We start from the raw sequence: 27207 nt of genomic DNA, 5'->3' as shown, positions 1-27207 counted from the left end.
ACCCCATAAAAAAATCATGAAACTTAAAAGCTCCGAAGAAAACAAAGAAATGATAACAACAAAAAAACTCAACAATGAAAACATTCTTCTGTAGTTGAAAGCTCGTATGAAGAAGCCTGGGATGAGTACAATCAGGTATATAAGTAAGAAGCTAGAATGACTTACACTACAAGTACTCTATACTGCTGAGACTCTGGTAGTTTCACAGCATCCCCACATTACACTGTGTGAAAAGATTTTTCATTATGATTTCTCCTGGCTATGGTTTTCTCTGCAGAAAGTAGTAATAGACTCACCTAAAGGTCACAGTGGAGGAAATCAAAATAGTAGTACAATTCCAAGATGAACTATTGGCACACTATTCATTTTCCATGTGGTGAAACTGGGGAAAAGGGCTATTTGTCTTGTACTTGAATATAAAAGTCTAATTTACCTAACTATTAAATACAAATATTTGGTATTAATTGGGTTTCTTTGTCACATGTGCCTGTAAAGAAACAGAGATATGCTTCTTGTGTAGAATTTCAACTCACAGGCTTTGGACACTTTGTTTAAGAAAACAGCACAACTGTACCTGGGAGAGAGGAGTAAGAAACCATGAGAGAACAGCCCTGCAGACCCCAGGGTGCAGAAGGAAGGCAGGAGGTGCTCCAGGCACAGAGCAGCCCAGGAAAGGCCAATGGAGGAGCAGGCTGTCTTCCTGCAGCCCATGGGCACTATGCAGAGCAGATCTCCACATGCAGCCATGTGCACAGTAGTGGATGAGGCCTAAAGGGAGCACTCCAAGCTCAAGCTGCTGCTCATGGGGAACAGCCTGCTGTGGGGCAGGAGGGCTGCGGGAGATGCTGCCTGTGGATAATCTGTGCAGAGAGTGCCTGAAGGGTAGGCCCTATGGAATGGAGTCGTATTTAAGAAGTACTCAGAGAGTTGCAGCCCTTGGGAAGCCCATGAAGGATCCATTTGGGAAGGACAGCAACCTGTGGGACTCATGAGGAGCAGGGGCAGAGTGGTAGAGATGGCATGTTACAAGCTGATTGCTGCCCCCATTTCCCTGCACTGACTGGAGAGGGGAGGAAGTTTGAAGAGTGTAGATGGAAGAGTTTTTTGTTTGCTTGTAGTTCTTGCTGCTCCAATCTGTTAGCAAAAGGCAACAAATTATGTTAATCTCCCTAGACAGTCTCTTTTGCCCATGATGGTTGCTGGTGAGTGATTTCCCTGCCCCTATATTGGAAACCTTGAGCCCTTTTTCACTTTAATACAGGCAGTGAGAGAGTGTTGTGGATGTGTGGCCATCAGGATGAAATCATTTCATAAAAATCTTTCAGAATTGATGCAATCTGGTGTCCTGCCACTTTGATACAAATCTACACAGACAGCTGGTGTTGTGGCAAACACTGTAGTAAGTCAGTTTTCTGGAGGCTTCGCTTTCATTTATACCCAGAGAATTAAAAATTTATTTATTTATGTATTTCAGAAGTAAGCATCCATTTTGACAGCATAGCTTAGTACATACTTAACTAAAGGTTTAGAAATATTGACCAGTATTTGTGCTGTTTTCCATCTGCTTCACCAAAAGCCACAAATGTTTACTTTGAGAAAGTTTTGGTAGATGACCTACAAAGAAAAGATCCTAGGAGTAATAACACAGTGCATAAAAATTAGAATACAGCTGAATCAACTTCAGATTTCTGATCATCAAACATCAAATGAATACTTCCAGTACGGTAAAGCATGTATCAGAGTTTTACAGCGTCCTGTTCAGTGGAATGGATAATCTCCAGGAAGCTTCTGCCGAGCACATGCTTATTCCAGAAACTGCAGCAGTTAAGTAACAGGCTAAGACAGCTGGGTTCAATTTAGGTTGCGGATTACTCATTCAGTCAAAAAGATAAATACTGTTAGGCCGGTGAAAGCCAGCACTGCTATTAATGAACTCAGTTGCCACATTCAGCTTTTTTCTATTTATTCTATTTCTATAAAACTGTTTCTAATGAGGGGAAAAAAAAAATTAAAATTAAAAAATTAAAAAATATATTTCTAAACAACAATTATAACAATTATCTCTAAAAAATAACTACTATATTTATCACCCCGAATTCGTATAAATTTAAGAAATTATAAACACACATACTTGACATTTTTTACTTACCTTACTACTTTACACCTCATACAATCAGTTTCTGCATTTTACTGTGTAATTGATTAATTGATTTATGATTTTCTACCTGAAATTCTTTACAGAGGGGAGAAAATCTTCAGGGTAGGACTACTTTCACAGATCATGGTAGAATATTCTTATTTAGCTTGTAAATACATTATAGGAAATAGTACTGAGAACCAAGCATGGGTATACTATCTCAGTCAGTCTGTTTTATTTTCCAGCTATCTCAACTTAAATTTCTATCTACATATGTTTTATCAAAAATATCAGTTGGTTGTTATATACTGACCTGCATAAGCAAAGGCACTACAAGTTTCTCTGTCATATTTTCCATAGGATACCTGAAGAAATATTAATTCTAACTACACACCCTAGGATTCTACACAATACAATTGATATGAGATAGGCTCAAAGTTGAAATCTCTACCTATACTGTGCCTATTTCTGGTTTTAGTAATATTTTTTGAATTGGAATATGGTAACTGATACTAATTTGTGCTAAAATACTTGAAGACAGTTAATGGTGAAATGCATTTGCTGATTACACTCGTGTCTACCACATAACCATGGTATTTCCCTTGCTTTTTCTAAAATATATTCCAGGGCATAAGACTCGTTTCAAGGATAAGCCTTCAGAAACTCTTGACAACGCAGAGAAAGAAAAATGACACAAACTGCTGCAGAAGTATAACGTTGCTTTCTTGCATTATTTAATTATTTCTAGAACATATTGGTGATTTTTCTTTGTGGTTGGTAGCCTAAATGACCATATCTTTCTCTACAGACAGAGCTGCTTCCTTGATTTCACACCTCCATTCACTGATTACTCATTTTTTATTTCTTCACATACAGAGCAGCTGCTCTGTCAAGTCCTTCTTGTATTCCCACACGTAATCACGATCATTACTTCTGGGATATCTTATCTGTGAATTACATATCTCCATGATCTTAAGACTTCTATTAACAGTGTCAATTAACAGGTCAGTCCCTCCAGAATCCAGTTGCTTTAAGTACCCAAGACAAGTCAAGAATATCATTTCAGTGCAACACTGTGATTTGCAAAGTTTCACTATACTCAAGGATGAAAACAAATATTTCCACTGTTATTTGTTTTCTGGATCTGAACCTGAGAATTAATTAAATTAGTGTCATAATGAGGAGGTGGATGGTGTGCTCCAACAGTGGTGACAGTGACTCGAAAGACAAGCAAAGCTATCACACCATGAAAGAAAGAGCATCTCAGTCAGCTCATTCACATGAATCAACTAATGGTGGTGTTTGTGCTGACACATAGCCTTTTGTAGCTGAGAACTTGCTCTATCAAATAGGGTTATTGTGCTCTTTGTATCTGTTGTAGTTTCCATGGAAATAGATAGGACTCATTACTTTCAGAGCGACCTACTTATTTCACAATATCACCTTGGTAACTAAATTCAAGGCAGTGGAAACTTTTCATACACGCAGCTGTGTCCATTTTCAAAGGAAGATGATGATGTCTTGTTGGTAAATCTTCTAAGAGTTTGCTTTAACATCCTTAATAAAAGGCCACACAGAATGGAATGGATGTTTCTACAGAAATGGATAAATATGGGACCTTACAATAGCATCACAGCAACGTGCATCCCACGTATCTGTTAAGAGCCAGCCCAAGATAAATGGAGCCCCAAGCCTGCATTTATGAGACATTATGTAACAAACACATAAGCCGTATATAGATTATCATAGCATGTGACTCAGTACAGCTTTTGTACCAGGCAGATATAAAGAAGTACTTTACTTGCTGCTTTACTAGCCAATGATAAATCAGTTTAGGAGGCCAGGGGACAATACAGTCCAAGAAGGGCTAGTAAACTGTAATTTCTGTGAATAGATGACCTCAGATATGGGTTCTGCTGCATTTGTCTCTCAGGACACTGTAATAATGGTGTTATGTAAGCACTGTAATACTCTTAAATCAATGGGAAAAGGCCATGCACAGGGCAAAGCATGACTGTCTACCTTGCCCCCCTCCTCCCACAGTGCTATAACTAAAATTAGCTAAGTGAGGGCCTGATCCCATGCTGTGCAGAAGACCATGAAGCGGCTCACAGCTGCCCATCCAGGGTTCACCTCAGATGCTCCTGTGGCACTGCTCTTACCTCAGGGGAGGCAGCATCCCCAAGCACCAGCCCTGCCCAGCTGAACTTTGTCACAGAATACACAGGATCTCTGTACCTGTCTGCATTGCAAGTGCTCCCAGTACAAGCCAAAGTGAAAAAATGCATCCAGGAGCAGGAGCACTGAGCATGGATTGTAGCCTTTATAATTACGTTACTCAAACAATGACTATTGCACTGATATAGTATTCTGCTACCTATAAAAGGACTCATGCAAACAATCAATGTAGTCCTGTGAAGAACAAATTTAAGAGTTTGGCACAGGTGCTTTGAGCTCTGCCAGGAGAGAACATGTTAATCTGTGCTACTGATACAGCCCCAGCACATTTGACTATTCAGAGATGAGGACGAGGACAAATTCTCTACAGCAAAAACATATTCTAAATGCAGCTTATCTGGTATTGATTGACTTCTGTCAATGGAGGTTTTTTTCTGCTACCATTGTCCCTGGGTTTATTCCAGTTTGAACTAATCATTGATAAAAAGAGAACATGTTTCTCAGAGTTGGATATAAAGATTCAGCTCTGATCCTCTAATGACGTTCTTTCTATCCTCTATCTCTGCAGAATATAAACCAACCATAACCCCAGCCAGTGGGAGTTGGGATTCAAGATTAACCTGAATTCTCTTACACTTCTAGTCATGGATGTTCCTCATTTAGCGCTGAACAGCCAGTCACAATAAGAGATCAGAATTAAACAGGGGCTAGAGCCAAGGTCTCTGATTGAAGCTACAACTTCCTTCACTTATATGCATCCAAAAATGGAATTGACTTCCTTACAATGAAAAAGTGAACTTTTCATTTCAAGATATAGCCTTGAGTGGGAAAGGTGTTCATTTATAGCCAGAAGCAAAGCGAGAGGCAAGGCAAAGCAATATTGCACAGACCTCCATTTTCCCTGGGGAATCCATGTAGGAGTAGTCTTTACTGGACTTTAAATCCCCAAGAACTTCTGCTTCCAAGTTATTAATAGTGAGAAAGTGAAGGAATAGCAAACTCAAGGAACTGCAGCTGTGTTTCCTGCATCCCTAAAACACCATGTCTGAACCACAAAGCTTTATTAATATTTTATTACTTTGCATGGACATGAGGCTTAAGTGGAAAATAATACTGAATAAATACACTGATGACATCTTGGGCAGTCTCAATATAATTCACTATTCAAAGCACTAGCAGCTCTTTCATTCAGCACTGAGAATACATAAAATATTAAGATAATTTTTTCATATAGTAAAACGCCATTTTGCTTTGTTTGTGAGCCATTTTCCAGCTGCTAGAAGATATTCAGATCCCCACGTGCTGTGTCTGTGCTACCAGGCTGTCAAGTTAGAATAGACTGCTAATTCCATGATCTGCCCAGGAAGTCTGGTACTGGAACAAATATTACCTCATTCCTAGCCTGTCCATTCTCAGTCTAACTACACCTGATCCTCCCATCACTCAACTCCATTTCAGTTTTCCACACTGCTTTCAACAAAAGAAGGATTCAGCCCTAAATGGCAGTAGAAGTCATTTTGGTTTTCTGTGTCATCCAATAAGTCAGCTGATGATCCCAAATTACTTAGTTCCAAGAACATACTGAAATTATAGTGAACATGGGCTGACAATAAAGGTGCTATGTTATGCTAATGAACTGATAGGGCTGACAGCTCAAACTCTTTCAGAATCAAAACATAAACTTAAGTTTAAATTATTCTATGATTATACTGAGCTAAGTGACCAGTGTTCTTTGGGCTGCCAGAAAAAGCCTGTTCTAATGCCTTGCATGGTGTGTGAGTGTACAGGATGTCCACAATACAGGAACTCTCACTGGTCTCTCCTACCACTTCAACTCATCAACAGTCTAAAGTCCATTTACTCTAATGAAGTGATTCAGAAGGAGTTAGAATATAGTAAAGAAAAGGAGTTAGAATCTATTACTATAGTATAGTAAAGGAGTTAGAATCTAGTAAAGAAAAACAAAGAAACAAATATTTTTTGCTGCAAATTGTGACAATTTTCTACTACTTCAATATTATAAATTAGTAGAGTCAGCCTGTTTTGTAGTTAAACAATTCTGAGTACTTAGTTTACGAGAAATTTATATTTCCATCAGAAATGAAAATACACTCCACCGGAGATAAAAAGACTAAAGAATGAAGCAGTGAATGCCAAGTTGACAAAAGAAATTCTGGTTTCCATTAAATTTCATTGGACTTCACCATCCTGGCAAAAATTAATCTTAAGTGATAATACTACTACCATGACCAACTTATTGCAACAAGGACATCATTACAAATTCTGAGAAAAAAGCCAGTGTCATAAATCTACCCCACCCCTTCACATGCAGTGCTGCATTCTGTGCTGGTGCCCCTGCCATAGGGACAGAGCTGTTGGACTGGAACAGAGGAGGGCCACAAAGGTGACTGGAGCACTGAAATTACTTTCCTATGAGGAAAGATGGAGGGATTTGGGCTTGCTTAGCTTGGAGAAGAGAAAACACTGGGAAGACCATATAGAAGCCTTCCACTACCTAAAGTACATCAGGGAGTGCAGTAATAGGATAAAAAATAAAGGCTGAAAACTAAAATAAGGTAGGTTCATATTAGATTTTAGGAGGAAATTCTTTACTCAGAGGTGGTGAGTCCCTGGAACAGGTTGCCCAGAGAAGCTGCAGGTGCCCCATCCTTGAAGTTGTTAAAGGCCAGGTTGGATGGGGCTCTGGGCAGCTGAGCTGTTGGGTGGCAGCCCTGCCTATGGCAATGCATTGGAACTGGAAGATCATTAAGGTCCCTTCAACTCAAAGCAATCTATGATTCCACATTGCTACTTCAACAAACACTCTCCTTTCACATATGCTTGTGTCTTTATGCACTGTGAAACTTGCTACAAAAATAGAATCAGATTTGTATTCTGGCAGCTTACTGTGATTTAAGTAAGACAAGACAGTTTTCTCAAAAAGTATGAACTTCTTTTCCATTAGTGTGTGCTGTTAATTTCTGCAATTTTGTATTTATTTCAAGGCCTTTTCAAGATCAACACCAAAAATCACAAGGGGAAAAAGTAACAGATACGTAAGATTTCCTTCAGTCTCTGATTTACAGAAGACATTTAAAATAAGTCTGAATGGAAAAGAGATGTAAACTAAACAGTGTTCCAGTGTACGAAATGTAGGAGAAGACAGTAGACAGAGTTCCCCAAAAACAGTTTTTTTCCTTAGGCTGAAATGAAATAAAAATAAGAGCTGAGAATATGGAGAGCTTCTCTTTAAGGAGAAGTCATGTTGGAGTAATGTTCTGGGACACTGCCACATAACACACTCAATGCAGGAAACAAAACACTTGACTAAAAGTACTTTTTGCCAAAACAGGCATCACTGTTCCAATGTCAGTGGTCTCTGCAGAAGTAAGCACAGTAGAAAGAACAGAAGAGGACTCAGTTTTCAAATCAGCAGTGTTGTGGGGTTGCCTACAAGAATCATGACCTTGTACCGTCCCACAGATATGCATCATTAATGGCCTGATGTGAATTTCACATTCAGGCTCAATTTTTTGCTGAACAACCGTATTTCTTGAATTGCCAATACTGAAAATAAAGTTTAATCCATAAGGCCAACAAATCAGTGAACTTATATTTTACTGTCTAATATGAAAGCATTCTTGACAAATAAACTTTTTTTCATGGACTCATTTAACCTTTAGCTTACTGGTAATTCATCTGTTTTACATAGCAAGTACCTGAATAGAATCATTCAGTTGGAAAGAATCCATAAAGATCAACTAATCCAATTGCCTGACTACTTTAAAGATAAGCTAAAGTTAAAGCAAATTAATGAAGACATTATTTAACTGCCTTTTGAGCATTTGATTGACATGCACAGGGCATCAACCACCTCTCTAGGAATGCTGTTTCAGTGTTTGGCCACCCTGGTGGTAAGAAATTGTTACAATGCCCAGTTTGACCCTCCTCTGGCACAGACCTGTGCTGTTCTCATCCTGCTGCCAGTTCCCAGGAGCAGAGCCCAGCACCTCCCTCTGCTTCCCCTCCTCAGGGAGCTGCAGAGAGCAGTGAGGTCACTTCTCAGCCTCCTCTCTTCCAGACTGAACAACCCTAGTGCATTCAGCCCTCCCTCACTGGATGTGCCTTCCTGCCCTGGTGCCAGCTTTGGTGTCCTCATCCGGATGCTTTCAAGAACCCTGACATTCTTTTTATGTTGTGGAGACTGGAACAAAATACCAACCTCCATGTGAGGCTGTACCAATGCTAAACACAGCCAGAGGAGCTGCATTTGTTCTTGCTGCAGTCTAAATGCGCACAGTACAGGAGTTACCATGGCTTAACTGTGCTGTGGAACTTTTATAAGAAACCTCATGTGAGAGCCTGAGATGTGTCAGAACATCATCCATTGTCATATGATAAAGATGCTTACACATGAACAAAATAAAACTAAAGTGATAATGGTTGCTAGGGTCATGCTGTCACAACTAGGAACTGACCTGACTACCAACACCCAGACCAAGACCTTCAAAACTGGACCAAGACCTCAGTGCTGAGAGAAGCCATTTGCACAAAAACAGCAAAGCCATTTTTCTTCTGTAATTTGTTTTATTTGCATGGGATTCATAGTGGCTTTAATTTAATGACTTTACAGTTTGTCACAGTGGAACTCATTAGTACATAAATATACCACGAGTAGAATAATATTTGCATGTTGGTATAGTCATCCTCATTTAGTTAGAGCCACCTTCCCCACTATCACTGAACAGCACTCTATAGGCAAATCTGTGGCACATAGGGTTCATTTAGTGAAATATTCTGGAGCCAGCCTTCTCTACTCTGTACAAAACTGGGTTTCAATCCTCCTGTTTTTACAGAGTTGCTCTACTGAGACCAAGATATCACCCTGTGTAAATGGGTTATTGCTGCAGTTGTATACCTGGTGAGCACAAGGGAAAACTGGAGGAGATGAGATCTAAAGCATTAAGGATTTTCTTGACAGCCTTAAGAACTGATCAAAGAAGTTTTGTGCTCTGCTGGTGTAAAAATAGTTAAAAATATAATATGTGATTGGAAAGATGTGCCATACTTAGCAAAAGGACACAATATCCATCATTTTTCCCAACCAGTTCTGCTTGGATTTGGAAGAATATAATCCTGACAACAGCAATGGAAAGAAAAGGCCATACACTATACTTACTCTATGGGGACAAGTGCTTTATTGATTTTGAAAGTTCTGAGCTCTCAATTACTTTGAAATTTTGCAATTTTATTTAGTATTTTCCGAAAAGCTCCTTACCTTGGAAGCCAATGATAGTTTGAAAAGAAGTGTTTCATAAAATTTTGCAGCGAGCATTTGGTGCCAGAACTTGTTAGTAGCAAACACAAATACCCAAAGGTTCAGATAAAAAACAACGCCAAAGTCCAAAACTATTTTATAAAACTTGCACTTTTCATAGAACTCCTCAGTATTGCAGCAATCCACTTCATCGCTTCAAAATGTTCAATTTTCCACTCTATATTTGAAACTGCTTGTCTCATTAAACAGTCATAACTTGCAACTTGAACATGTGATATAAAATATTCACCACTGCTTCAGAAACCACTTTCATCCTTTAATTTGTATCAGGATATTGCTCTGCCGAAGTCTGCTCCAAAAAGCCTGCTAATCTTCCTTCTGATACTATTCAGATTTTGTCCTTCCATTTGTGTTTACAGTGGACACATGTATAACAAAAGCACCACTCTTCCACAAAAGAATCAAATACTGCATTACATCTCAGATATTTTGTGCTGGTCAGATGGGAGCATTAACTTGTAATTTTCCCTTACCTACCACTTCATTTAAAATTCTGCTGAAATTGCAGTCTGCAGATTGCCAGAGATGGAATGTAGTCACCTAAAAATCTCCTGTGCTGCCATGTGAAAAATTGGAAACATATACAAAACTTCATATTCCCTTTGTCTGAGTATAATGTGCTCATCCCCACAGTGAGGAGTGTTTGATACATAAATCATATGCAGATCTGCAGACAGGGGATGCATTGCAGTAATCTCACTGCAAGTTCCACAAGGACGAGTAAAGCAGAGAAACTAGGAATGAAAAAGGCTTGCATGTCTACGGGGAGACACTAATTGGATTCCAGAATTTTAAATCCGTCTCCAAATGAAGAGACGCAAAGAGTGACTCACAGGCATCTCCACAGAGCATGCAGAGGTGAAATCAGCTGGGAAGATGAGGGTATTATGTGTGCAGCAGAACTGGTATAAAAACAAACATTTTTGTAGTGTAAAAAAAACCAAACAAGTGCAAGTAATGTATTAATAAGGCTCCTAAGAGCTTCATAGCTCCTAAGAGAGGACCAGGACCAGAACAGAGGAAAAGTTAATTGTCAAATACTGCAACACCTGTAAAGCAGCTAACTGTCAAAGCATCTGAAATTAGGCAAAGCTGTCAGTCTCAGTGGCACAGCTACTCTTCATGATGTCACTCAAACAATCCAGTGGTAAAACCAGGTGTGCCAAGTTAGCAATGCATGAAGGAAATGCCTGGGAAATTTTTACAGTGTTTTCTGCTCTCACAGACAAAGGTTAAGTACTACATGCGTATGTAGGATGGCACTCAGGCATGTCTCACCCTGTATTTATTTCCAGCATGAGACAGAGCAGACTGAGGGCAAAGCAGTCTCTCGGTGGTGTTATCTAGGCACATGTCCTCCCGGGCAGGTCACTTAAGAATTCCACTAAAAAAATACAATACAATTTATTGTGGTTGAGGTCTATGGACACTTCTCCACAAGTGATAATTTAACATTAAGGAGTCAAAGATTAGTTGCAATGATCCCCAGTGATGCCATTAAATCTTACATACAGAAGTTTATAATAGTCCTAAAAACCACAAGTATGCTGAAAGAAGAGAGCTGTCATGAAGGCTATTTACAGAGCTACTGATAAACATTACTTCTGCAGTATGACAATAAAGTAAGTACACCACACATCTGGCATTCAATTTTAAAAAGATTTATCGGGGGAGAACTAAATCAGAAAACAAAACCACTAGAACTATCCAGCTTGCATGAAAGAACTTTCTGAAAACTTTGAAAGCCTATACAGCCTTTTCAAGCCTTGACATCTGCGTGCCCTTGCCAAGTCTGTAGAGATCACAGTGACTCCACAGACCCAGAGAGACCTGCAGTGAGGGATATTTATATATCTGCTGCAGTTACTCCTATACGCTACATCATCTTTTTATAGGGATACAAGTGACATAAAGAAGGCATCCCATGACACAAAGAAAAAGACATGAGCATTTTTAACCTTGCTTATCAATATGTTCAGGCTCCAGGGCATCCTGAGCTCAGGGAGATAGCATCACCAGTAACAAACTGAAGATAAACAAAGGACAAGATATCTTACAGATCCATAAAACATATTAACAGCAAACTTATTTTATTGTACCTCAATGCAAGCACAAAAGCCACAGAACTTAAGAAAACCTGTTCCAAAAAAAGCACAGATGTGGGGAAAAAAAGAAAAAAAAAGAGAAAAAGAAAAGAAAAGGAAAAGGAAGGGAAGGGAAGGGAAGGAAAAGGAAGGGAAGGGAAAGGGAAGAGCAAGGGAAGAGAAAGGGAAGAGAAAGGGAAGAGAAAGGGAAGGGAAGGAGGAAGAGAAAGGGAAGGGAAGAAGGAGAAGGGAAGGGAAGGGAAGGGAAGGGAAGGGAAGGGAAGGGAAGGGAAGGGAAGGGAAGGGAAGGGAAGGGAACTGTTTTAAGTGTTTATGATGTGCCAAAGTAGTAACTCTTTTTCCTCCTGAATTTCATCTCTTTTGGTTTTCATTATTATTTGTAGGTAGACCTTTGTGCATTAAAAGAACTTCAGGCATTAACAGTCATTTCACCTTACATGAATTCATAAAATAATTAATGACTTAAAAAAAAGAAAAGGTTAGCCTGAAATGCATGGTCCTAACACACAACAATAGGTCTGTTGGCACTGCTCTCCTACAAATTGTCTTTTCAACTTCCAGAATTCACACCTTGAGTTCGAAGATCAGAAATTACAGTATACTTGTGGATAGGTACAGCAACAGCAACAGCACTGCTGCACTTTGAACAGCAATGGGGGGCAGCACACACATAGAAGAAAGATCCTAGATTCCTTCCACAACTTAATTTTCCCAAGTGATCATAGCCCTCTTAATAGTGCAGAAAAAGTTGGACAGAATGAGTAATATACCAAGAAAACTGCATCCATTTGATTGTAGCAAATGCTATAAACTCAGCCCAACTTCTTAGGGCTTTTCTAAACTCCTCAGCTAACAGCCACACCTAGGGGTACCTGCAGGCATCTCTCACTGTCTTATCAAAACATACTCTTCCTTGCTAGTAGGTCCACAGCACTTGCACAGATAAAATTGAAGATATGCATTTTTCTATTTTTCTAAACCAGAAAATCACATCCATGCATCTCAGGTTCAAGTCTGCTCCAGCAATATGCCTTGCAAATTAAGAAAGTCTGCAAAACAGAAGCAAATTCAGAGAACATCGTGTGGAAAAGCATTAACATCTCTATCTCTCAAGCAAATCCACGACTGAACAGGAGGTACATCAATCTGCATAGAGTATGTCTCACAGTCTATATTAACAGAGCTTTAAGTTCCTTGATAGATTAAAATATTTCTGTTCCCACAAGGAACTTTGGCTATCTAGTGTAGACAAAATCCATCAGGCCTCCCACCCCACTGAACTGGGCAAAATCTTACTTTACATCCCATGGAAAATATTAGGCCTAACTCTGGTAGAAAACTTGTATTTTTAAAACAGTGTATTTAAAATCAGTAGGAAGAGACAGGAATGGCAGTTTAGCAAATCAGAAATCATATCACAACTCTCTGAAGCAAGGACAGGGTACTCCACTGTACTTACTGTACTGTACTTACAGGGCAAATGCACAGGTTGCATGAGTGCAATGGCTCCATATGGGGGGAATATATATATATATATATATATATATATATATATATATAATAAAAATCAGGATACAGGCATTCGCCTTTAGGGTCCTATTTACAATGGTCATCTTTCTTCTTATACTAAGAAATTAGGAATTCATACAGACTCCTCACTAGCTTGCAACTGCTCTTTCAATGTCATAGGTCAGGCCCTGTGACATGTGAGCTCTGATATCTACATTAGTTGGCCTAAGAAACAAAGGATCCTTAATCAGTCTTTTTCTGTGCACCCAGATAAAAGCTGGGCAGTAGATAATCCTAACAACTAACAAATCATAATACCCAACAGCAGCCCAAGCTTTGCTGTGAGTTACTCTTCTTCTTTTGCACTACTTTTGTTGCATTGATATGCCAGAACTGTGTCTGCTGCTGGACTCTCTGGATCCTCTGTACCAGTTGTTCAGGTCTGCATACCCATGCCTATTTCACTGTATCACTTGTCAATGTAGTCATAGTCTTAGAATTTCAGATCAGCAGATACATCACTCAACATGAAAGAAAGCAAGAGGTAGGAGTACAGTCATGCCTCAGTCAAAGTTCTGGCACATATTTCAAACTGGAACAGCTCCCAGAGGAGATAGGTTGACAGGAGACAAAATGGCTCAAAGGAATTATTGCCAGGTCTTTGCAAAAGTTGTCATCTGCCGCAAAATTCTTAAGATTAGCTTTATCCTTAAAAGAACCTAAGATTTAAACCTTGAAATCATGAGAATTTAGAAAAGAAGAGATAGAGGACAGTATTATTAATTTTAAAATGTCTTGATTATATGCTGTTTTCTTTATGTTTGGTTATATATGCTGAAAAAACACAATTCAGAAAATAGTTCTGCTAAAAGTCACCCTTGAACATCTGAAATGTAATAAGCAAAACAATATAAATTACAGAATTTAGTCAGCCAAGTGATTTTTTTGTTTTTGTTGTTGAGTATACTGCACAAACATTAATGATAGCTCACTAGCCTTAGAAGACAAAAATGTGGCAAAAACGTTTCGGATTTTACTATGCATTACTTGTTTCCCTCTAATACTACAAGATCTTTCTCTGCTTTTGTGAATTGATCTGCATTTTAAATACCATGTTTAAGAATTGATCCATACTGTACTGCTTTATAACCTAGAGCAGCTGCTAAAGACATAACTCTTTTTTTTTTTTTTTAAATAATGAATAAGGTATAAGAACAAACACCAGTCTTTCCAGTTGTCAAACCAAATACATTCTTTCAAAAGGGACAAGGAGACATAATTAATTAGTTGCTTCTCTTAAGTTCCAGCTCCTTGGTAACATAGAGATGTCTATAGAGGAAACCAGGTTTCACAAATCCTGCCAAAAATATCAAAGGATGGCACTGAAAGAAGAGGTGAAAGTAGCTCTTCTCTCCCTGGTGCTCACTTCGCAGCAGAGACTTGTATGAAAAGGATCACTTGGGAATAAAAAGGTTGCAGAATAGTGCATTGAAGAAAAGTTTCCCCTGTTGGCCAAGCCTAGTGAGAGATGGAGCAGGAAGCAAAGTTGCTGTAACTACAGTTTGTTTCTTTTATCCTTTCCTTTTTTTTCCCTACTCATCCCTGGGCTTCTGCAATGGGATCAGTTAGAACAGAGATCCTATCTCCTTCCCTGAGGGCTTCCCAACAGCTGAGCACAAGGCATCCAGAAATGGCTGCTGCTCTTCTATTCAGTGTGCAGAAGGCAATGCCAGCCACAAAAGTGAAAATGGGGCAACAACACTTCAAAGCATTTCTGACTCTCAGCTGGGAATACAATGGAGCAAGGTTTATTCATAACTCTAAGTTTCAGCATTACATGCCTTATATTTATGACCTCAAAACCACTGTGACTCTCTCAGAGCAATAGTGGAGACATTAAGACAGGAAATGTGAGCCTGAAGTTACTGCTGATGTCTAATAGATACCGTCACAGTAAGCTGTCCTACAATGACTGCTTGCCTGATGACACCATAGGAAACAGAAAATGCAATAAAAATTAGAGCATCCCTCATAAACTCTTCTGTAACAGCGTAATGATAATAAGCTTCCTAAATCCCAGAAAGCAAAGGTAAGGTCTGGTCCCACACTCCATCCTTGCTGCCCTGCTACTGCCTTCTCCTTCACATGCTCTCAAAAGCTCAAGGATTCAAGCACGCTTTGCCTCCAGTTCAGCGATAGCTCAGGCTTGTTTCTCATACTCCCAATCTGATCTTCATTCTTTCACATAAAGCTTACTTGGTATTCATGGCTTCTCTCTCAGCTGCTTGATTTACCTTCCTAAACTTAATTTTACTGCAATAACATGAATTAAGAATTCAAGGGAAATACAGTTCTCAAAAAATGATTATTTTACAAAGATTTGACAGACATTTCAGGAAGAAATCAAGGAACAAAAAGGTCTACAGCAGTGAATGTGCTTAAGTTCATGCAGATGAAGAAGATTCCCTGGACACAGATGTAGTTAATCTGCAAACATGTAAGAAAAATATGGAATTGGAATTGAAGCTTCATTAAATTTTCAGTTTTCCCTTACTCCAGTGCACCGAGCATGGAGATATGAAGTCCTTCTCAGGATGAAAGTAAACAAGGTATAACAGCACCACTTCAGCATGTGTCAAGAGAACATTGCAAACCTGCTTGGGCAGACTGCCTCTTTTTTATCAGAGTTATTACAAATTCTGTGTACCTAGTTTTAATGTATGATTTGAGAAGTGCTCTTGATCTCAAAATGAAAGGTGTAAATCAGCTATTACCTTTACAGAGCCCAAAATGACAGCAAAGGAAATGAGACATCACCTAATTTTCTACTATACATTGTCAGATATTTTTAAATTTAAGACCATCAGCATTCTATTTTTCATTTCTTAATATTTTAAGATAATACCAGTAGACACGAATCAGAAACAGAACCCAAGTACAGCCAACTGTATGATTGACCACTGTACTGGCAGTGTGCATCAAGAAACAGAGGAACACCAGCTCATGGAGTTGAGGCTTTCTAGACCATTGATTAACAGGAATATGTGTAANGGCTAGAGAACTTAGCCATTTATGGTAGGCACCGATTAGCACAGAACAGACGGATAGCTCCTTTTCTAAAGACACAAAGAAATTTTATCTTGGGAGCCTGCACCAACATTTTCTCATACTAAAATAACACAACCTTCTCCCAGTACAAGGGCTATGAAGAAGCAAGAAAAACTGAGACAGTCTTGTCCTGACTCACACGAAGTCACAGTAAACCAAATAGTGTATTTTGCCTTTGCAGCTTATGCAGGTATTTTCAGTTTCTGGCTGTAAATTTGGCCCACAGACAGATGCTAAGGTATTTCACAGGGCCAAGGGAAAACACTAATGCAGAACAGTTTTGAATTCCACTAATAATTATTAGAATGCATAAAAGATTTCAAGTAGGCACTTTGTTCATCACAAGCTAGCAGAATTTTTGACAGCACTGAGGAAAACTACCGCCCTGTCTGGGACAGCAATCTCACCCCTGGAGAAGGAAGAAGCACAAAAGACACATGAGGTTTACTTTCCGGTGACTGTTCAGAATTTTTTATTATAATACTATCCGGAGATGATTAGATCTTTTCCATATTCTCTTTGCTTTTCCATATTCTTCCCCCCAGTGAAATGGGAAATTTGGAAGTTATAGGTTTATCATCATAAACAATGCCAGCTTCTCCTTTCTTAGTCATGTTAGATTCCATGTGCACTGACAGACACCATTAAATCCATACTGACCTTTATAACCCACTGGTTATATTCATTTTATTTGTGTGTTTTTGAAATAGTGGCCATCTTGTCTTTTGTGCTGGAGCACATACAGTCATAATGCCCAAATGAGGAGCTGATGACACCAGATACAGTGCACTAATGAAGCAGAAAACACCAAACAGCAGTTTCATTCACAGCCTGCCATTTCTCCTAACTCCAGTCAGAGTTACCTACACAAATCTGAACAGATTTGCCTCTGCTCAGTTTTTGAAGTTTTCTGTTTTTAACTTTACTACTCATTCATCCTCATTCATCTTCATTTCAGGAATCTTACTCCCACCCATCTCCACAGCTAAATAAAAACTACAATACTCTAAGAGAACCAGCTCTACAGTCCATCCCAGTCACCACAATGATGCATTTTTTCTTTCAGCTCTCAAAATGCAGCAATTCTGAAACATGCCAAGCCAGATATTTGAGTAGGAATTTGATGCTTCTGAAAATCACAGGTCCCAAATTACCCTATGTTGAATTATTTTGAATTAAGACACTGCAGAACAAAACAAAAACAAAGGTTATTTGCCATCCAATATCAGCTATCTGTGCTCATTATTTTAGTAAGAGAATCCCATTCCCAACATGCAAAGATAACTAGGCAAGACAAATTGGTAAAGAAGAAAAAGGTATTTTTCTGCATTTAACAAGTAAAAGGTCAAAGATTTATATTATTTGTTACAAAAGTATCCAAGCTTCTCTCTGCTCTCAGCAATTAAGTCTTCCTTTCCTCCAGAAACTCACATTTTCCCTGTCTGTACTTAAGACATACCACAGGTATGGTTTATCACACCTACTGCCCACAACAACATTATTCTAATAATAAAAGATCTGCCTTTATGTAGTTCAATAGTTTCTAGCACTTTTGTGAAAAGATTTTCCCTCAGACTCAGAACAAAAAAGTCCTATTCTTAAAACAAATAATGAATAACTAAGGCACTATAAGATCCAGCTACCCTTCCTGAAAGACAAACTTTTGCTTGTTTATGCTAACACATAACCCTTTAATTAGACTCCAGTCTAATCAGTAAGCCATGTGCATACATGGTTGTTCTGCATCTTAAGGCATATTCCTACATTCACACTTCCTGGTTTCTAAACAGTATTTGCATATTATTGAAATTTCCTTATGCTGAAGCTGTTTCAAAAGTTCTACCTTCGTTTCAAGCAATAGGATATAAAGCCAAATCTCTTCTGTTTGGGAAATGGGATCAGAAAACTTAAAACCCACTTCTATGTTAAAAATAATAATAATAATAATAATAATAATGATAATAATAATAATAATAATAATAATAGTAATAATAATAATAATAATAAAAATCATAAATCATAAAAAGCAAAAAAAAAAAAAAACAAAAAAAAACAAAAAAAACCCCAAAAAACAAAAACAACAACAACAACAACAAAAAACCAGCTCCTTTTACTTGCCATGGACAGCTTTTGTTTTAGCACCAAGTGTAGCATTCCTAAAGAAACACAAATTCAGCTGGCGAATTAGTTGAGAACAATATACCATTTGGTCATCTCTAATGCCTTGGCCAGTTCAGTGCAAATATTCTGACACCAATGGATGGGGCTTCATTTGCTGTCCTCACTTCCAAACAGTACCAATTAAGTAGAAAAGACTGGCAGGAGGAACTCCAGCCAGCCTGGAGTTATATTTGTAGAACTGCAGCGCTTTAAATCTACTCCTTAGATTATGATGCACTACTTTCCAAGACAGTCTAAGTGACTCATCTGGTAGGACAACCTCTATTTTTGACATTTATGTCTTATGAATTATTAACTGGTTTGCTGCATCTAGACTGACTTTGTATGAAAAGGAATTCTTGGCACATTGCTGAAGACTGAAAATTGAGCAGACTAGAAAAGAACTCAGCAAAAAAATTTCTAATTGGCTAGTGCTGTTTGAAGGACCAAGTCATGTTGGTCTACAAAAGTCACAAGAGATGAAATCTAGAAAAGTTTTCAGGAGAATGTACTTTCTAGGCTAAAACAAACAAATACATCCTGCCATTCCGCCACCTGACATGCCATCCCCACCCAAAAAAGTCAAGTCCGAAACATGGCTCCACATAGGAACATTCAAAAGTCAAATCCTGCCTCTAAGAGCACTGTATAGTCACTTCTTCAACTCTGACTGCTTGGAGTTGTGACCAGTGCCCTGTGGAGCCTACTCCAGTGCCTGACCACCACCTCAACGGAGATCCTTCTCCTAAAATCCAACTTGACCCTCCACTGATGCAGTTTCATGCTGTTCCCTCAGGTCCTGTCACTGTCACCAGAGAGCAGAGCTCAGTGCTGCCCCTCTGCTCCCCTGGTAAAGAGATGCCTTCTGGCAGGAAACCTCCCCTCAGTCTCCTCTGTTCTGAGAGCCTTTCTTAGAACACTCTCTAATGGTTTTATGTTTTTCTTATTTTGCAGTGCCCAGAAATACACATCGCTCTTGAGGTGAAGCTGCACCAGAGCAGAGCATCCTTTCTCAACCACTTGGCAGTGCTGATGCATTGCAGAAGAATCTCTACCAGTGTAGGCAAGAGAGATGGAGAAAGTCAGCATTTTTCTCTGTTTAGAACTTCACTTACATATTCAGTGATATCTCAATCTGACAGAGAGATTTCAAATGCCAAAAGAGAGGTGTCCAAAACAGCCCAACATAGATTACAGTAATATTCCAGTTGTTTTGTGGCTAATTAACTCAGCTAGTGATGCCTGTCTGTTCTTAAGAAATGCGAATTCACCCTACTACCCTCTCCTGCATGACATACCTGTTAGCTGAACCAGAACCAGAGACTTAATTTCTTCTTCTTTTAGGAGGTCCTCTGGCATCACCTCAAGCCTCCAGTACATGCTACCACTAGAAAGATTAAATTTTGTTGTGGTTTAGCCCAGCAGGTGGCTGAGTACCACATAGTTTGCTTGATCCCTCTTGCCAGTGGGATGAGGGGTAGAACTGGGGGGGAAAAAAAAAATTTAAAAAATATTATTTACTAAGTTTGAGAAAAGGGAAAGGATAATAGTTCTGAATATATATAAATATACATATGAATGTATGTAAGAAATGATGCAGAAGCATTTGCTCACCACCCACCAGCCATTGTCCAGCTACTTCCCTGAGTATCAGATAAGAGAGAGAGATGAACTTCTACTCCCTCCAAAACTCCTTCCTCTTGATTTCATACTGTATGAGATATCCCCATGGACAGTTTAAGCCAGCTGTCCTAACCCATTCCTTCCCAGCTTCTTGGACCCTTCACTGAGAATGGCCTTGGCTCTGTACAACACTGCTTAGCAGAAACTATAAATGTTGGTGTTATCAGCATTGTTTTTCTGCTAGAACCAAAACACAGCACAACAGCAGACACCCTGAAGAAAACAATTTCATCCCAACTGAAACTAAGACACGCTGCTGCCTCAGCATCACCTCTGCTGGGATCAAATAGCACCCTTTCTTTAGTGGGGAGATGAGGACTTGGAAGGCAGGAGAGAACAAACTATCGCCCCTTGTGTGGCCCATGCTGTGCTGCAACAACTGCTTCAGCCAGCCTCAGCCTAAGTAAGAGAATTATTTTTAAAATGCTATTTAATTGTACTGATATGGCCTCCAGCATGTGCAGAAGAGCATCATCTGTATCACAGATATTACAACAACAAATCTATGAATCATCCTGTCTAGGACTGCCACAGTATTTTCCACGTACACACACACACACACACACACAAACAGAATTACACTGAATTTCAAAGAGTAGCTTCTTCTCTATTATCTTCCATGAAGACCTACAAGGAAAAAAGGAAAATCTGTGAAAAACACTAACACGGTAAATGTGAGTTTCCATTCTTTTAATCTCCTCACAGGGACAAACAAACAAACAAACAAACAAGAAAAAATAAAGAGAAATTTTAATTCTCATCACTTCTTTGACAAGCTGAGTGGATTCCTGTAAGATCCGCTGTGACCTCGAGTTTAAAAGAAAGCTAGTATTTTTTCTCCAAGATTAAGTGTTGGATTACACAAGCAGTGGAAGGTAATTCTGCTGTGACATAGATCATCATAAGAACACTGTGCTTTGGCTTAGTGCTCTTTCATCTGCATAAAGCCTTACATTTAAGAGATGATCAGCAGCACCACTGTCTATTAGCGGCCAGCAAGAAGAAAATGAGAACAAGAGTCAGAGAAGTTGCCAGAAGGCAACATAAAGCAAGATTTTTTTGTTCAAGGAAAAGGGGTTGGAAGCAAGCTTTGGCTGCCTGTGAACAGAGCCATGGGTCTGCTTAGTTTCAGGTGCTTACCCAGATGCTACCCATTCACAACTCATATTTACTCACAGAGCTACAAAAGTTCCCTGTGGTCAGCAAACCAGATTTCCAGTGCTCTCCCTCCTGTCAAGATTTTAAGGTCAAAGATTTCACCAGCACACTTATAACATCACAACAGCCCATATTCAGGCTCCTTCAGCTTTCAGTCGCCATTAAAATATGCACAGTCACCCTAGCACCTCACTTAAGCAAGTGCTCACAGAGCACTGCAGAATCTTCTGCAGAGTAACCTCTGCAAAGTCCATTTCTACTAAATGTGCATGGGCTGCTTCAGTGCTTTTTATGGAATTCCATTAGCATTCTAGTCACAAGGGCACATTTAAATCTTAAAAACACTGTTGTGCATGGATGACCAAGAACAGCCCACTCTTCCTAATTCACTGCTGTGAAATACTTCCAGTGGAGATGAAATCAAGATAGAAAATACAGTTCCAGTCCAAGTTATGCTTTGAGCATAGCCTCCACAGATAGTTTTGTTTCTAAAGATCAGTGGGAGCACTGTTAATCAGTGCTCCAGCTTTATTTGTATGAATGTGCAAAAAATAAAAAAATAAAAATGCGAACTGCATACATCAGGTGGAAAAATGCAGTGATGGATGCTTAAGAAATATTTAAAAAAACAACAACAACAACAAAACATTATCTTTTTACATACTAAGCAGCACTGCTTCCTATTAGATTAGAACCAGAGTTAGAAACTGGAGCAGACTGTTTAAGCCATCAACAATTCAGAAAGGTTATACAATAGCCAGACAAAGGGTAATTTAGATTAAGGTCAATTTTTCACTCTTTCAATTACATAATATCAATAAAAGGACACATGGGAATGATACCAAATATGAATACTGTATCTGACAAGCAAGCTACAGTGCACAAATAATAGAAGGAATTTCCCTTTTTGCAGTTGGAAATATTTCCCTCCACAGATAAGTAAATAATTTTCTCAAAAATATTCTTTATTTCCAATTAAAAAATTGCTCACTCTCCCTGACGTACAAGTGCAATGCTCCGAACTGAGAAAAAATAAAGTTCCTATAGTACAGTGCCCTCAAAGAGGTTTCAACATCTCGTTTGAGCACAAGAGCACACTCACAAAGCCACGACACCTCACAAACATCTCTTTTTCCTCTTTCTTCCATCTGCTCACGTATTACCAAGTTGCAGAAGGTAGAGGCTTCTTAAGTCCAATATAAGCAACACAGAATGCAGCAGCTCCACCAGAAAAAATACAGTACTGTTTGGCTTCTGAAACTTGCCCATCTACTTCTACAGATATGGGAATTGAACTATGAAAATATCATGGGTAACGTTGAGAGGAGACACAGAAAGAGATAAGCAGACACAGTGTGAGTTCAGCCTCAATCAAAGACAGTGGAAAAAGACAGATGAAGTGCCTTCCTTGGAAAGGCCTAGGCTGGTAAGCATGAACAGCTCCTGCTAAACACAGAGGTACACTCAGGTTTGTATTAGAGAATATGGGTCTGGGTGAGGATTTAGGAAAACAATGATATTGATATACCACTACCCACTGTCTCTATCAGTAAGAAATAAGTGGCGTAACAACTGGATACTTGCTGTTGAAGAGTTCAACAAGGGAAGAAGATACTTTGTTTCAAGAAAGGCTGTCTTACCCACTGCAGTGAAAATTATTTACGTACTTTACAAGTTCATACGGTTTCACACACTCAGGTTTGCCGCATCTTCCTAATAAGCAGATGCTCTTACAGTACACTTTCAATCCACAGGTTCAGTGTTTTCAAATTCTGCCTCATCACTTGTGAGGTCTTTTTGCAAATGAACCATCATGAAGCAGTGCAGATACCCTCTGAAAGCCAGAACAATTTTACAATGCATGAATCATAGCAAAGCAGGACAAGAGTCCCAATTGCTCCTTATTAAATGGTAGGGTCAGGCTCACCATGCACTTTACAGGCTGCCTTGTTAAAGAGGGAAGCATTGTACTTTGCACCTAAAAGGCTGATTCTGTCAACTGTGAGTGGTCTAGAAGCAGTTTCTCCAGCTTTTTCTTCTGGAAATAATCCATTTTCTGTATAAAAAATGCACACAAAGGTTATTTCTACCATGGTGTAAATAGAAACCAATATGTGTCACAAATAGCAGAATATTGTAGTGAAAAATAAATCGTATTACTGTCCTTTTTGAACAATTCAGCCTATTTGGACCTGCTACTTTAAGGTCAGTCTAATTTATTCACCAGTTGCCAGGGGAACCTAGTGTATGGCCATTCCCAACATTTTTGTTTATTTCTTTACGAAACCTATGTGGGAACCTGCCTTAGCAGGGGGAGTGAACTACATGACCTCCAGAGATCCCTTCTACCCTCTGCAATTCTGTGATTCCCCATGAAATTATCCCCATTTTGACTGTCCCTCACAAGTGCCACATTATGCTGTGAAACTCTCTTTAATGCCCCAGACTGTCAAATCTCTACCACCTAGAACCATTCTGGCAGGGTTAACGCTGCTCACAAACCTGCAGGTTGCAACAGCCCCCCCATGCTGGCATAGAGGGATGATGGCAGAGGAATTTGCATGCCTGAAGGAAAGCTGACCATGTAGTGGCACAGCATCTAGCTGCCCATTTCTGGGGAAAAACAATAATGATAATAACAACAACAACAACAACAATAGTAATAATAGTAATAATTAAAAATACATTGAGTAATGTTCTTAGTTCAAGGATGTCCAACAGACTTGCAGCAGCACAGTTAATACATAAATGTGGTTCTATTTCTTCCTTAGATGCTCTGTGGGTAATACACATAAATGTGTAATGTAGCCTGTTCTGTACTTCAACATTTGTCAGCCTCATTTCTTGTAATTTTGAAGGAATTTTATGATTACAGACTCACTTTTGTTTTCACAAACTCAGGAATATTTGTTCTAAACTTTATGATGTTTCACAGAGGTAAAACCATCCATGTTTTTTTTTGTCTAAAATCCAAATGGGGTGAATATGCCATTCACTCCATATGGAGCAAAGCTACCACCTGCTTCCCAATGATGTACTCCTGAAGCAGTTAGTGCAAGGAATTTGACAGACATTAAGGTCTTCAATATGATTTCTGTTGTGAAGTGGCATTATTTAATGCAGGTGAGCCTGACCTTTCACAAGTCAAATATGTATTTATATATATATATATAAAATCAAAACACTTGCTTAGCAATTAAACAATCTAGACATAGGAGTCATACTATTTCAATTTCTGCCAGGGACTTATTGCCGAAATAGCATTTTTTTAACATTTAAATAGTGAGACAAATCTTTCACAACTGAAAGAGTATTCTGTAATAATAACATTGTATACTCACAATGCACTCGTGTGTAAAAGGACTACTAATTTTACAACATAAAAGGATGAAAGAAACTAAGCCAAAGACTTCCAAATGCTTTACTGAATTAAAAGGAGCATCAGAAATAACTTGAAATTGTTACAGGTGTGACTTAGGACTGCAGTACAACTGTGCATCATACACAAGTTCTTACATGTCTAAGAATGATGGGAAAGATTCAGAGTCTTTAAAACTTCCAGTTTGTTTCATCCCATCTGGGAATCTCCATTCACAGTGGCAATGCCTATCCATACTCTGCCTGGGGATCAATCCATTATCAGAAGGATTCTCCCAGGGGTAAGGACAGCACAACCAAGGCCTGGATTTCTCACTCATGCTTAAAACAAGCCAATAAACAGATCTGTCTTGCAACCTACTTGTGAGTCATTCTCATACATGAATGTGTCTTCATGCCCTGCATACAAACAGTCTGTGAAAGTCACGGCTGGGCCCAAAAATCCCTGGGTCATTTGATAGCAGGCTGCTAAATCTGGCATCAGCAATATACTATTTTGGCTCCAGCCAGCTAAAACTTTTCTTTCCTTCTACATGGCAATACTGCTGACAGTCCATGTGAGCATGTCATCTGAAGGACAGAACAGCACTCACAGACCATTCTCCCTCTAAAAGGGATGTGCACCCTGCTGCTGCAGAGGCACATTCATTAACTTACAATAATGGTGAACTGAGGCACGCTACTAGAAAGTAAACTTCAGATTGCCTATTTCTTAACTCTGGATGACACAGATCCTGCAATTCTTACTTATCAGTGTGAGAACTCAAATAGCAGTGATGATTTCTGGGCTTGATATAGGTAGCAGAGAGTGATAAAATGAAGTAGCAGCAGCAGATGGACACTACAGTATGGGCTCAGGCACACTTAAAAACTCCTTACTGCATCTGTCATGAGAACAGCAGGTTTCTGTGAAGTCTGTTTTACCAATGATGCAATGTAATTTGTTATGAAAGGTGAGACACAATGTCACCCTGCTCCTGCACGGGCCTGTGGAGGACTTGGCACATCCCACCGCATTTCTAGTCAGAATGGGTATGGTATAATTGCAAAGACAGCAAGAACTAAAGTTGGGACTAATTCTTGTGTAAGGGTTCATTCCTTTAGGTGCATCTCTCCACATTGCAGCAACAGATGAGATGAAAGAGAAGAGATGGATGAGAAAGGAAAAAGCGTAGGTGTTGAAAAGCCTAATGGCTGCTGTATCTGCAAGTCTGCACCTAGGGGCTGCTTACAGCAACATACACTGCTACCTGAAGATGTAATGACAGTCAGTGAAAATTACCAGGAGTTCTGTGCTCACTTGCAAAGAAAATAATGGAGCTTCACGCAAGACTTGGACTACAGTCTGTAAATTCAGATAAATTTCCCAGGCTTCTACAAAACCATTTTGGATTCATCCCCAGAACACACCAAGTCTGAGCCCAATTCAGGAACTGTACCCTTACAGACTACAACATACAGACTCTGCATTATGAAACAAATCGCAGCCGGGTGAAACACCCACCCTGACCTCCTTGCAATAACACACCATGCCTAAAGCAACACGACCAAATCTCATTATTCAGATTTTGTCTGTAACCTAAGTGGGTTGGGGGGTGGTGAAGGGAGGGTAGTTGGGGGGGGGGTTTAAAAATAATTTAAAAGGTCTGATTCAGAAAGCCAACCTAAAACCGTTCTGATGGAGAACCAGTGCACAGACCGCAGAACGGGTCCGACGCCCACGCGGGCACCTGCCCCAGCAGCCGCTGCGCCAGTCAGTCCCTGCGAGACCGGCACCCGGTGCGGCTGGGGCGGCGGAGCAGCCTGCGGTGCTCTCATTCATGCCCGTGTATTCTCACGCACCGCGCACACACACACACCACGCACACCCGTGCACGCACGCACCCGTGCACACTCACACCACGCGCACCCATGCACACGCGCAGCCCACGAGCGCCCGTGCAATCGGATGCGGGCTGGGCAGCCGGACTGAGTCCAGCGCCGCGCATCGGACTGCGCCACGCTGCCGCGCTCCACGCACCCGCGCACGGCCCCAGCGGCGCGGGGGGGACCGAGGCGGTACCTGGGTCGCTTTATGGAACTGCTTCTTGAGCCCGGCCACCGACATGGCGAGGGCGGTGCGATGCAGACGAGAGGAGCCGAGCGGAACCGAGCGGCGCCGAGGAGCGATGGGGCTGGTCCCGCCGCCGAGGAGCTGCTGCTGCCGCTGCCCGCTGCTCGCAGCCCCGCACGCCCGGCGATGGGAGGTGTCAGGCGGCGGCCGCGCTGCGGGGGGGCCCTGACGTCAGGGCTGGCCGCACCGCCTCCCCGCGCAGCCCCGGGCCGCCCCCGCCTCGCCCCCGGCCCCGGCGGCGCTGAACGAGAGCAGCCTTGGCGCGGGCGGAGGCGGCGCTGCGGGACCCCGCCGGCATCCTAAGGGCCACTGCCGACGGTCCCTCCTGAGCAGTGTGGAC

At 40.2% G+C, this 27207-nt stretch overlaps 1 protein-coding gene across 1 annotated transcript in view; it reads right to left on the bottom strand.

Annotated features, from left to right (window-relative positions):
• Nucleotides 1–27007, bottom strand: part of SH3GL2 (SH3 domain containing GRB2 like 2, endophilin A1) — a 90577-nt gene extending 63570 nt beyond the window's left edge. Inside the window, exon 1 of the mRNA XM_032441322.1 lies at nt 26817–27007. Coding sequence (XP_032297213.1) covers nt 26817–26861 — 45 coding nt within the window. The 5' untranslated portion in view covers nt 26862–27007. The remainder of the gene's footprint in view (nt 1–26816) is intronic.
• Between the last annotated feature and the right edge of the window lie 200 nt (nt 27008–27207).

The sequence above is a fragment of the Coturnix japonica genome, chromosome Z (genome assembly GCF_001577835.2).
Source record: "Coturnix japonica isolate 7356 chromosome Z, Coturnix japonica 2.1, whole genome shotgun sequence".
Taxonomy (NCBI): domain Eukaryota; kingdom Metazoa; phylum Chordata; class Aves; order Galliformes; family Phasianidae; genus Coturnix; species Coturnix japonica.
This window is presented reverse-complemented; position numbering and strand designations above follow the sequence as displayed.